General features: G+C 43.1%; 1 protein-coding gene across 1 annotated transcript; it reads left to right on the top strand.

Moving 5' to 3' along the window:
• The first annotated feature begins 4693 nt into the window (after positions 1 to 4693).
• themis2 (thymocyte selection associated family member 2) lies at positions 4694 to 11940 on the top strand. Its single transcript, XM_083661310.1, has 6 exons — positions 4694 to 4810; positions 5514 to 5657; positions 5746 to 6171; positions 7872 to 9091; positions 10054 to 10159; positions 10311 to 11940. Exons 1-6 carry the CDS (start codon positions 4711 to 4713, stop codon positions 10424 to 10426), a joined length of 2112 nt encoding a protein of 703 aa, XP_083517436.1. The 5' UTR covers positions 4694 to 4710; the 3' UTR covers positions 10427 to 11940.
• The last annotated feature ends 1838 nt before the right edge of the window (positions 11941 to 13778 follow it).

Raw genomic sequence — 13778 nt, 5'->3', positions numbered from 1 at the left:
ACAGCTTCAGAATACAGCCCGCGACCCCGTAGTTACCCTGTAAGTACAGTGTGGTACCCCGTAATTAGCCTATAAGTACAGATCTTGTTACCCTCTAGTTACAGGCTAAATTCACTCCTTGTACCCCGTAGTTACACTATAACTACAGTGTGGTACCCCATAATTAGCCTATAAGTACAGATCTTGTTACCGTGTAGTTACAGTCTAAAATTAACTTCTTGTACCCCATAGTTACACTATAAGTACAGTGTGGTACCCCGTAATTAGCCTATAAGTACAGATCTTGTTACCCTGTAGTTACAGGCTTTTTTGAAATCAACAAAACAGGAGAATAGTTTGCTTTTGTTTTTGTTGATTTGGATGTCAATTAGAGTGCTGAGGGTGAAGATATTGGTCTGTTGTACGATCATTTGGTAAGAATCCAATTAGGGATTTGCTCAGGACTTTATTTTCTGTGAGGAAGTGAAGGAGTCTGTGGTTAATTATCATACAGAAGATTTTCCAGAGGTTGCTGTTTACACAGATTCTAGTTGTTGGGGTCGAGTTTGTCTCCACTTTTATGGAGTGGTGTTATCAGTCCCTGGTTCCAGATGTTGGGGAAGATCCCGGAGCCAAGGACAATGTTAAAGAGTTTTAGTATGTCGCTTTGGATAAAGGCGTTTGCTAAATATCAATAAAGTAATAAAGTAAAGTATGGCCTGTTGGAATTTGAAGTCAGTGAATTTGAATCATTTCATCTAAGATGCCATCAACACCACAGGTCTTCTTGATTTCAAGTAATTTTATTTTGTCTTGTAGTTCTTTTAGTGTGATTGGGCGATCTAGTGGGTTCCTATAGTCTTTTATCGTTGACTCTAAATTTTGCCGTTTGTCTTGTATGTGTTTTTGCTGTTCGTTCTTCTCTATTGGGCCAGAGGTTTGAGAAGTGGTTTACCCATGCCTCTCCATTTTGGATGGGCATTGTGTTTTTGTTTGTTTAGGGTGTTCCAATTTCCCCAAAATGTCTTTGTTTTTATGGATTCCTCAATAACATGTAGTTGGTGTCTAACATGTTGTTCTCTTTTTGTTCTCATTGTGTTTTTAAACTGTTTTAATGTTTCAACATAGTGAAGGCATGTGTTCTGGTTTTCTGGGTCTCTATGTTTTTGGTTTGATAGGTTCCTTAATTTCTTTCTGAGGTTTTTGCATGCATTGTCAAACCATTTGTCATTGTTGCTAGTGTTGTTTTTGTGTTTTGTGTTTTTGGCCGTTAGGTTTGACAAGGAGGCAGAAAGGTCAAATATGTTATTAAGGCTTTCTACTGCCATGTTTACCCCTTCACTGTTGCATTGGAATGCTTTTATAATGAACTGGTCTAAAAGTGATTGGACTTGTTGTTGCCTAATAGTTTTTTGGTATGTTTCTACGCCGTCTTCCTTCATTTGTAGTGTTTCTTAATGGTTTGTAGTTTGGTTTGCTGTGGTAGTACATGGTTGGGTGTTGATCTGTTCAGATAAATTGTGGTTTTGCTGTGGTCTGAAAGGGGTGTGAGAGGCCTGACCGTGAACGCTCTGAATGAGACACCAGGCTAAGGTCACATCTCCCCTCCCCTCCCCCAATTTCTTTTTTAATCTCTCCCTCTTCCTTCTTTCCATTGATGATGTTATCACTTCCTTGTTCTTGACCAATAGGCTTGCATGATGATGGAGAACCCTCCCCCTATGCTATTCAAGTTGGTGTCACAGAATATAGGTGTGTACATTACTGCTGTTGATGACAACTGATATAGACATGCGTTGGTCATTTGAAAGATAGATAGATAGATAGATAGATAGATAGATAGATAGATAGATAGATAGATAGATAACTTTATTCATCCCCGAGGGGAAATTCTGGCGTTACAGCAGCAGTAGCATCAATGACAGCAACAAGAGCATCAATGACATTAAACAATTAAACAATAAAAAAATAAAAAAAAGTTACACAAATAAAAAAGTTACACAACTTCCGTAGGTAAGTTGCATTCTTTACCATAGAGCATGTCTGGGAACGCCCATACAGGCTCTAGGAACGCCCACAATAGACGCTGGTTAGCTGGCTCAGCCTGGCTGGGGGCGTGGTCAGGGTGGGGTAAAAACCCCCGTTCTATCCATTCAGCAAAGTTAGAATTGAGCTGATAGCCCAGCCCAGGCAGACACGATCGGGGATTTAACCACCGCAGTAAACGCACATCTGAGCAGACGTCTTGTGTTCTGCTCTAGAACCCCCAAACATGTAGTTTAGAGCCGCAGCACCGTCTTTTGGTGAGTCAGCCCATGAGATATATCGGCGGTTTTACCCCACTCGCGCGCCAGCCGTTTAACATTTTGTGGGCGTTCCCACACATGCGGACTGTCTCTATACAGGCATTTTAATTATTCCAACCACAGTGTGCCTTGGATTGTTTTTGAAGGACACATTTTTACCTTTGACCAAGATACCACTCATGCAAAGCATTTAGGTTTAAACCCCCCTCAGACTGGAATAGATGATCCCCATACATACGAACCAGTACATCTTTTCACATATTTAAAAAAGGTCTGTCTTCTTGTCTTGAGTCGGCGTGCTCCTGTTTCCGTTGATATATAGCAACTGTTTTTATATATACATATATGTTTATATATATTGCGTAGTATAGGACCATTGTGTGGTGCATAAATGTGAATGTATAACAAGTTCGTATATGTGGCATAATGTGTAGAGGAGTATATAAGCATGTGTCTATGTACATATGGATTATGTGTATGGATGTATGTCTATGCATACAGTATATATGTATATATGTGCGTGCATGACTGGATGCATGTATGGTGTATGTATATACACATATGCGGTGTGTGTATGTATGTGTGTTTGTATCTATATATACATATATGCGGTGTGTGTATATATGTGTGTATGTTTATGTATACATGTATATACTGTATGTATGTGGTGTGTATATTTATGTGTGTATGTATATGTGCATGTGATGTATATGTATGTGCTTGAGTATGTATGTTTATATGTATATGTATATGTATATGTATATGTATATGTATATGTATATGTATATGTACACCCTAGACCCTACCTCTACTCTACCTCCCCTGTACCCTTCCACCTCTCCTTCTCTGTTCTCTCCTCCTCTCTGTCCTCTCCCCTCTCTCACATTCCCACTGCTCTTCTTCCCCTGCGCCCTCCCACCTCTCCTTCTCTGTTCTCTCCTCCTCTCTGCCCTCTCCTCCCTCTCACATTCCCCCTGCTCTCCCTCCCCTGCACCCTCTCCTTCTCTGTTCTCTCCTCCTCCACATTTCCCATTTCTCCCCACCCTCGCCCTAATCCGGGCCCGTATCCTACTCCCTCCCCTCCCCCAACCCTAGACCCTACCCCTACCCTGGCTCTCCCTCCCCTGCACCCTCATCTCTCCTCCTCTGTTCTCTCCTCCTCCACATTTCCTATTTTCTCCCCACCTCCCCCCTCTCCTCCCTCCTCCCTCTCCCTCCCTCCTCCACTCTCCTGCTTTCTTCAAATGTTCAAATGTTATCTTTATTCTGTATATTCTTGTTACTGTGTGTTAGCTAGAATCAGCTAGACATACTTTCTGTGAAGCCCTCTGAGACATGCTTGTGAATTAGGGCTATATAAATAAACTTGACTTGACTTGACTTGACTATATATGTATATATATATCTGCTATTGTACATGTTCTGTACAGTTCACTGAAAATACGATACGTATTACTGATTGTTATTTTGGTTTATTTTTATTTAATTTTTTATTTTATCTCTTTTGCTATATTATCTAACTGATATTTGGGTGTTAATTGCCGTAGTTATAGTGTTCTTGTCTCTTTTGTCTTGTTTGTCTTGTCTCTCTCTCTGTTTTTGCATGTTAGGACCCCCTCGAAAACGAGATGATTCATGTCAAGGGTTTTTTTCCTAAATGAATAAACTTGAATATATATGCAAAGAGTCCTTCACAAGATGGAATAAGCAAACAGGAAGAACAAAGGAAGAAGCTTTTTGGTTTATCTGATTGTAATAACACAATTAATTTAAACATAGATGGTCGGTTTAAACAATACTTTGACGAATATAACTCATTATGCTTATTCTTACATTCAAACAAACTCGTCTCCCAAGAGGTTGTCCCGTCTATCTATACTTTTGGTTTTAACAGATACTTTTCCAGTTTAAACTCTTGTTTAAATTTGACATAAATATCCCGTCATACTTCTGAATTTACTTTGAACTGATCTTTCACCCTCTGTTCAACCGTTGGTTTCAACCAGTTGGTGTTACTTATGGGAGGTGAGACAAACCACAGTCATCCAGCAAGACCCACGGTGATGCATATACACCCCCACTTATGCAGGCTGAGCAAACAGTTGTACATTACAGTATACGACAGAGTTCTCTCTTTTTAACTGTCCATAAGAATCAGCTCCCCATAAACCATATTATTACAGAGTGGCTGTGGGAGTGAAATATCCAATAATAAAAAGTCAATCAAAATATTTTGTTACAAAATCATAATAGCAGGACTTGAGTCATAACACAACGCCTTAAGTGTGCAAAGGAGAGCATTGTATGAACACAACCAACTTCCTCGTTCACTTTTGTGGTTTCTGAAAGAGCATTCCCCTCTTGTGCTGTCTGTGCCTTGTTGTTTGCCTTCATTTCTCAACTGCACCGCACGGAGACGGCAGTGATGGCAGCCATCGCTTTGTCTCTGCAACAATTGATTGCATCCTTGGATAAAACGTGTCTACCGAAAATCCTCCAGGTTTGCTCTGGCGTGTACTTCCAAGGTAGGCCACTCCTGGTTTGATTTTTATTATCTTCATCTTCGAGGGATTATTGATTTTAGATGATGATGATAAAGCCGAAGAGATGAAACTGTACAAACGGCAATGCGTCTGTAAACTTTACCATTATTACTGTGTGGATATTCTATTTTGTTCATTCTTAATCATTTAGTTCAAAAATTCAGCCAAATAATGTCATAGTGTAGCATAATTCTCATATCAGTTGTAAGGTTCAGATGATAAGCTAGCAGTATCCATTGGCAAAGAATAATTGCAGTTTTAACAAGACACTCAAGAGTGGACTGATGAAATTGACCATGTAAAGTTAGATTTTATTTAAATTTATTTTTAAATAATACGTTAATCACTGGATTTAGTTTTAATTCATTTGTTTCCTTTATACCCCTTTTTATTAGGTTACTATTTTTGTAGCAATGTCTTATGTATATCATTGATCATTTGTATTGTATTGCTTTTTTGTGAGGAACCCAAGAAGACTTGCTGTCAATAATTTGGCAGCTAATGGGGATCCTAATAAAACAGCACAATAAAACAATGTTAGCTACTCATACATCTTTCATATTCGAGGTGTTACAGTAGTAATTGTGTTCCCCAGAAAAAGAAGAAAACACATTGTTTATGCTTATTGTTGAATCTAACTAGCTGTTTTGGTCTCTTTTTCTCTCTGGATCTCTTTCTGTTTCAGGATCTATATACGAGATCTCTGGGAGCGAGGTGTGCTTTTCTACTGGTGATCTAATCAAGGTCACGGATATACTAGAGCTCGTGTCAGTCAGCTGTGAAGACATCAGCAACAATGAGACGTTTGAACTGCCTCTTAACCACACAGGTATGGCCTTATCTAAGAAAGAATATTCTTGATATGAGAACAACTCAATCCGTTTTTCTAAGCTTGGCACTCTTCACCGTCTCCCTAGGCGAGTTCAAGCTGGTTCCAGAGCAGTTCCCGTACAGTACCGTCGAGGAAATGGTGAGTCTGAGGCCCCTGGGCCTGGACTCCGGCCTCCCGTTCTCTTTCACCAGCCGCTCAGAGATGACCTTCGACAAGTTCACGCTGGGGGCCGGGAGAGCCGTGACCATGGTGTCCGTAGAGAAGCGCCAGGGTCAAGAGGACCGGGTGCGATGCCGTCTCCAAGGCCAGCAGGGAGCTTCGGCGGAGGTGTTCGTCCCTCTGTCCAGCAAGGGGGAATTCTACGAGTGCGAAAGCCAGGAGTACTTCACCCTCCAGAAGATCATCTCCTCGCCCTGCCTGCGTAGCCGGAGGTTTCATCTCAACAACACCACCATGAGCGGTCGCACCCTCGTCCTCCACCCAATCTACCAGGTCCAGGGCATTATGCATTGTGAGTATGAAATACACTGACTTATCATAAAAAAGCTACATGCAGATAACATACAAGTGATTGTGTTAGAAGTGTATTTTCACACATTTGAAAACATGCAGGGGTCAATGCAACGGTTAAACTGTTGATCAGAATTGACTTACATTTGGTTAAAGGTGTTGTGGGGCTATCAAAAAAGACATTTAGCATGTCTAATCCATAAACATAAATGTGCTAAAAAGGACTAAAAGTGGTTCTTTGGCTCATAATTAACTGCTTTTGGTGTAGCACCCATCTTTGGTGCTATGTAGCCCATAAGGTGCTAGGCTTAGGGCATATTAGCTCTTTACCTTATTTGGAAAGTCTGCATTCAAGGGCGTTTACCAGCATGCGTGTGTGTGTGTGTGTGTGTGTGTGTGTGTGTGTGTGGGTGAGAGAGAGAGAGAGAGAGAGAGAGAGTGTGTGCGTGTGTGTGAGTGTGTGTGTGTGTGTGTGTGTGTGTGTGTGAGAGAGAGAGAGAGAGAGAGAGTGTGTGTGTGTGTGTGTGTGTGTGTGTGTGTGTGTGTGTGTGTGAGAGAGAGAGAGTGTGTGTGTGTGTGTGTGTGTGTGTGTGTTTGTGTGTGTGTGTGTGTGTGCATGCAACAGATTGAATTGTACACTTTTGACTGTGTAGGTTTTGAGTTCTGCTGTGAATGACACCAAGTCACTGCTGTATTTACTTTATGTTTTCATCATAAGTGCGTAGGGATGCAGCGGTATACCGTTTGAAGGTATACCGTGGTTTGAAAACCTCGCGATATCAAAACCACTAAAATTTGTCGTCATACATTCCCCACAGTATCAGCTGTTTCCCCAAAACAAAGCGCCCAGGTTGCTTGTAGAGTGCAGCCTGGCTGCATGCCTACCTAGACTAGAGCACAGGAGAGAGGAGCTGGCCCCTCCCCCTGGCTGCATGCCTACCTAGACTAGAGCACAGGAGAGAGGAGCTGGCCCCTCCCCCTGGCTGCATGCCTACCTAGACTAGAGCACAGTAGAGAGGAGCAGGCCCCTCCCCCTGGCTGCATGCCTACCTAGACTAGAGCACAGTAGAGAGGAGCTGGCCCCTCCCCCTGGCTGCATGCCTACCTAGACTAGAGCACAGTAGAGAGGAGCTGGCCCCTCCCCCTGGCTGCATGCCTACCTAGACTAGAGCACAGTAGAGAGGAGCAGGCCCCTCCCCCTGGCTGCATGCCTACCTAGACTAGAGCACAGTAGAGAGGAGCTGGCCCCTCCCCCTGGCTGCATGCCTACCTAGACTAGAGCACAGTAGAGAGGAGCTGGCCCCTCCCCCTGGCTGCATGCCTACCTAGACTAGAGCACAGTAGAGAGGAGCAGGCCCCTCCCCCTGGCTGCATGCCTACCTAGACTAGAGCACAGTAGAGAGGAGCTGGCCCTGACTGTATTTACAACCGTGTGTGTGACTGTGTGATAATGGCTGAAGCAGGAGAACGTAAGGACCCCCCTGAACTTTCCCCCATCTAAAAAGATGACGTCAGCTGTATGGGAATATTTCAGCTATTGTAAAAACACAAATGGTCCGCAATACCGCGAAACCGTGGTATTTTTGTCCAAGGTTATCATACCGCCAAAAACTCATACCGCCAAAAACTCATACCGCTGCATCCCTATAAGTGCGTCCACTAAACACTTCTAACAACATTTCTCTTGATTTTGCTTCACAGTGAGAAAGAACGTGGTGAAGTTTCCTTCGAGCTTAGAGGTGGACGTGGTCGATGTGACCGAAACGTGTAAGGATGTGAATTTCGTGACCCCGCTCACTCTGACAGAGGTCATGTCCGAGCCGGACGAACGCTTCCCCGCCATGGCGGAGATACTGGAAGACCCAGAGGTCCGGCCCGTGTTGCACTGCAGCTGGCTGCCGGAACTGAGCAAGGGCAAGCACCTGGTCCTCCACAAGAAAGGCACCTCGGCCATGGTCGTGGCCTCCAGCTCGAAGGGCCGGAAGACCCAGCAGTTCTTCCTGGTGTCTCAGCAGTACGGCGGACGGGTCCGGCGGAGGCCGAGGGAGTTTCGCTCGGTGTACGAGCTGTACGTGGCTTCGGCCCGGGCGCCGGGGCTCAGGGTCAGCGTGACGCGAGACAGCGAGGAGGAAGGCCTGCCTGCGCTCAGCGTCGGGGAACAGCTGGAGGTCGTGCGTTGCGAAAGGGTCGAGTTGGCCGCCGTCGGCGGCAAGGGCCTGAAGGAGACCACCGAGGCTCTCGTTTGTCGGCGCTTCCAAGAAGAACTCGTCGGGGTCGATGACGACGACAATGACGAGGAAGTTGAGGAGAGACAAGAAGTTATTCTGCCGTTGTACATGCAGCAGAGTCACTTTGTGGAGAAGATAACTGACAATAAGAAGTACAGATTAAAGGACTTGGGTAAAGATCTTACCTTGCCGCTGGATGTTAAAGTGGTGAGCCGTGATCCAGAACTTGAGGCAGATCCTCTGGTTGGATTCCCATCTATCCGACTAGAGGCGGCTTTGGTCGAGCCCACCATCCAGGCGAGCCTTCCGAGCAGTCCGGAGCACTGCTTTCAGATCCCTGCCCGGTGGCTCTCCATGACGCTCTCCTTTACCGGAGACCCCTTGCCGTGGCCCAAGGATGAACCCCCAAAGTGTCACGTGGACACGGTGACCGAGGTAACGGACACGTTCTATTATGAGTTTTGCAAACGGATTGACTCCGATGAGACTCCGCCCCCGCGGCCCCCGAAGCGAAAACCGCTGTCGTCTTCAGCGTCCACCAAGAAGGCGCCATCAAACTCCTCCAAAATGACCTCGCCTGAGCCGGACGCTCCCAAAGAACCGCCGGCTCGTCCGCCAAACCTCAGCCTGACCCAAAAGTTGATCAACTTGACCTTGCATAGCAAAAAGAGGCCCCCTGCTCCCCAACCTCCGGTAAATATTACTTTTATAGAACTTACAAAAGGTCTGTAACAAATGTAGAATCTATTGTGAGCCAGTTGTCTTTTTGGCCATGTTCACATTACAGGCAAATCTGATTTGCTGATAAAGTCATTAATCATCATTATCTTGATTGGTTTCCCAAATCTGATTTGGGAGTGTGTGTCCGCACTGCCACAAATCTGATTCTCAAGTCGGATCTGTGTGTCCAGACCTAAACAGCCTATCTGCATGGGTTGCTATGGTAACGACATGGGCGTCAGTAAATACGTACGTTTGTGACGTGGTTTTTCTGCGCAGAAACATTTGATGACGAGTTGCGAGTGACGTTCAAATCAGATTTGGTGGATCTACGCGTCCGCACTGAAGTCACATCAGTCGAAAGCAGATTGGAAACTACCTCCATATGTGGTTTGGGACAAGTGACACAAATCAGACTTTGAGCGTCCAGACTCATAAAACCAATCTGGATAAAGTCATTAATAGGTCACTAAAGTTCACAAATCAGATTTGGCCTCCTAGTCTGATCATGGCCTAAGGCCATGTTCACATTACAGGCAAATCTGATTTGCTGATGAAGTCATTAATCATCATTATCTTGATTGGTTTCCCAAATCTGATTTGGGAGTGTGTGTCCGCACTGCCACAAATCTGATTCTCAAGTCGGATCTGTGTGTCCAGACCTCCATATGTGGTTTTGGACAAGTGACACAAATCAGACTTGGAGCGTCCAGACTCGTAAAACCAATCTGGATAGAATCATTAATAGGTCACTAAAGTTCACAAATCAGATTTGGCCTCCTAGTCTGAACATGGCTTTGACCGAGCAGTCTTTTGACAATGTCAAGCAATACGACTTCGAGGAAATTATCTCAGGTGTCCGCCTGTGCAAATATGACTCTCTTTTGTTGAAGCAAAGTCAAGCATAACACGTTTGTCTTCCTGTTACTGTGCAGTCTTCACCTCCACCGGTCATCCCCAGGAAGCCAACAACAGCTGGAGTGATATCAGGCAAGGCTCGTCCAAACACCTATGTGAAAGTTGAGGACTCCAAGAGAAACGGTGATGCTCTAATACACGCACACTATTATCACAGATAAATCATTACGATGACACCTCCTTCAAAAGACTGGATGTCCAGTCGGAGAAGAAGTGCCCTCAGATTAAATCATTCGAGTGTTATAATATGAAGTGTACTCCTCTTTCCCCACAGTGACGGGATGTGATGTCCAAGCAGATGTGGACAGCGACCATGACTATGAATGTATGGACGAGACTTTGGAAGAAATGGTGAAGAAAGCTCAAGAGACTGTTTCGAACTATCCATAGTATTCCCATGTCACCTACATTTCCTAGGAATATGTTGCTTCCCATAGAGACAGTCGGCATGTCTGGGAACGCCCATACAGGCTCTAGGAACGCCCACAATAGACGCTGGGTTAGCTGGCTCAGCCTGGCTGGGGGCGGGGTCAGGGTGGGGTAAATTCCCCCGTTCTATCCATTCAGCAAAGTTAGAATTTAGAACCCCCAAACCTGTAGTTTAGAGCCGCAGCACCGTCCTTTGGTGAGTCAGCCCGTGAGATGTATCGGCGGTTTTACCCCACTCGCTCGCCAGCCGTTTAACATTTTGTGGGCGTTCCCACACATGCCGACTGTCTCTATTGGCTTTGTCATTTGATTGTAATCACCCATTAATTTATTACAATCGCCTGTTATTTTTCCTACCGAGATGGTGTACATTCCTTGTAGTTTAAAATAGTGTCAATTTTATTGCTTAGTCTTTAAATTGTGTATTATTATTATTATTATATTACTATTATTATTATGCAATTTTCCTTAGTTTTTTCTCTTTACCCCCCCCCCCCCCCCCCCTTTAAAGTATAATTGTTGATATTGATATGTGGGAGGTACTGTACCTTTATAAGACATTGTTGGCTTCTAACCTCTCCTGCACAATGTTCAAACTTCATAACCATGGTCACGTGGTGATGTAACATGCATAGCCTACTATGAATTTATTCTTATGAATTTAATTTTTTCTAATGCCAAATGTGGTTAGTCGTTCTGTGTGACATTAGTCCTACAGTTGAACCAAGTAAAAAGTATAGAAGCTGAAAAAGTACAATTAGCCATTTTCTGTTATGATCGAATTGTTTTATTCCAAAACACTATATAACCATAGGCCAGTGATACTCAACTTGCGCCCCGTGTGTGGCCCGCGATGGAATTGCAAATATATATATATATATATATATATTTTTTTTTTACAGTGCACATGCAAGATACCCACTGAATAAGTGTCCAAATGTTCATGTCATTCTGGCCAATACTCCACTTCTGTTATAGCATTTCAGTCTGGAATATGGAATATCTTTCAATAATCTATTATTTAGCTGCTAAATTGTCAAATACTGCCGTCTGCTCGCTACCCAGGCACTTATGTATGTATTTAGCCTAACTAACTTAACCTAACTAACTATCCGGTGTGCACAACATTGTCAGACTAAACTCCGGCTGACACCCCAAAAACCTACAATCCGCTACAGAAAAATGTATATTGATTGTTTATTAACTGGCCCCTGGCCTTCTATCATTTCACGAATGTGGCCCTTGGCAAAGCAAGTTGTGTATCCCTGCCATAGGCTATCATTTTGGGGGGAAATGCTATATACTGTAGGCTACTGGACTACTGGAAAAAACAGGTATTCTGTCAGCAAAGCGCTCATAATATGCTTTACTTTCAAACGAACAATATAGGACTCATTAAGGCTGCATATCTAATATTATAATGAAACTCTTCAACTAAAAAGTATGCTGAATACTGCATCTGTTGTTTGCACCTGACTCCATCATCAAAGGCAATGTGCTTTGAGTTTATGGTGGTCAATAAAGTGTGGCGTTTCTGCTTCCCTAGCAACAAGTTGTAATAAATGAGATAGTTGTATTAAAAGTGCGGCTCATGAGGAATTAAGTCGGCTGACCAGAGGTGTAACCGAGTGAACTTTGCTCCCGAGTCATGAGTCAGGCACAAGTCCCAAGTGTGTAGATTACAAAGTCAAGTCATTATATCAAGTCTCAAGTTTAAGAACACTTAAGTCAAGTCAGAACAAATCAAGAGTCCACGATCAATTTAATATCTGATGATCAACATATCTAGGACCCAAGATATGGACGACTTTGTTTTAATAATATAAATTTATTCTTATAGGGTAAACTCTCTTCTGTTGTCCCGCTCAGGAGGGTCAGGGCTCAGGGTGGTTGCTACTGTAGGGATTGTTTCTTGCTCAAGGACACTTCAGCAGTGCAAATGCTAATGCTAATGCTAACAGAGGTTTGAAACCTGGTCTTAGTTGTCCAATCTCACTACTAAGCAGTGTTGGGGGTAACTCATTACAAATATTACATGTAATATATTACTTTTAGCAGTAACTTAGTAATATAACTTATTACTTATAGGATTTCAGCAATATTATACCAGTTACTTTGTCAAGTAACTCAAGTTACAAATTGAGTTTTCTTTTTTAAATTAAAGCACATATTTAAAAAAGATACAATCATTTCCTAATCAAACTGTGTGTTTGTATGCAAATAACCACTATAGATGACAATCACAAAGGAAAATAACATTTAGAATTTTGGATTGTTTACACTGACTTCAAGGCGGTTGACATTATTTTTCGGGATGGTTCTGGGGCAGCGATGTCATTCTGCTGCTGCTGTTGTTTTGGTGAAAGTAATGCAAAAGTAGTGTAATAATAAGTAATGAGTTACTCTACACAGAAAGTAATATTGTAATGTAACTTATTACTTTCAAATGAAAGTAACTAGTAATATGTAGTATATTACATTTTGAAAGTAACTTGCCCAACACTGCTACTAAGCTTACCCTACGAACAAAATGTCACCCCCCTGCAAGCAATAGCATTGCTTTGAGAAACTCTTCTACAAATCCTCAAGGCAACTACCAATTGCAAGGTAGCGGAAGTCTGGAGAACGGAAGTAATTATAATGGAGTTTATCACCACATACATTGGGGTGGAAGCATAGGTGGAAGGCGGGCTTAATCCCATAGACAGACATTGACACTTATCTATCTATGCATCATTTAGAGTTGTACACCTGTCTTGTGTTTCTTTGGAATGTGGGAGGAAACCCAAACGAGCACAGGGAGAAAGCGGAAACTCCTCCACGCACAAAGTGCCTGTTGCTGAGGCGAGGCGGCAGCACTAACCACAGACGACACTGCCGTTTCACACTGCTCGTCACAGCATCACTTTGAGGAACTTCTCCATTCATCATGCAATATCTGCACACAAAAAAGTTGCTAGACACCAAAAAACGCACGTGTCACCAATCTCTCAAAGATCTTTTTCGTAAACGGATGGATTCCCAGATTGTGCGTCACTTCAAAAATGAGGAATTTGGGCTTCCTCATTTTTTCGAAGTGACGTGGTGATACATCATTTAGTTTCACTTTCAATTTCTATTGTGGAGCCACATTCTTAAAGAGGATGTTGTATAAGTGTGTTCTTACATAATGCTCTCTTTGATTGAGAAAATAAAATCTAGAGATTGAAATTATGAATAAACTCTTGATGAGTTTGTAAACGGTTCGTCCCTTTTTACATTTTTTATTCCTCGGTATCGTTGTGTAAAACAGACACGAAAGGCCTAGTTATTC

The sequence above is a fragment of the Poromitra crassiceps genome (assembly GCF_964638095.1).
Source record: "Poromitra crassiceps genome assembly, chromosome: 26".
In the NCBI taxonomy this organism is placed as follows: Eukaryota; Metazoa; Chordata; class Actinopteri; order Beryciformes; family Melamphaidae; genus Poromitra; species Poromitra crassiceps.
Note: the sequence above shows the minus strand (reverse complement) of the source record. Positions and strands in the feature narration are given on the sequence as shown.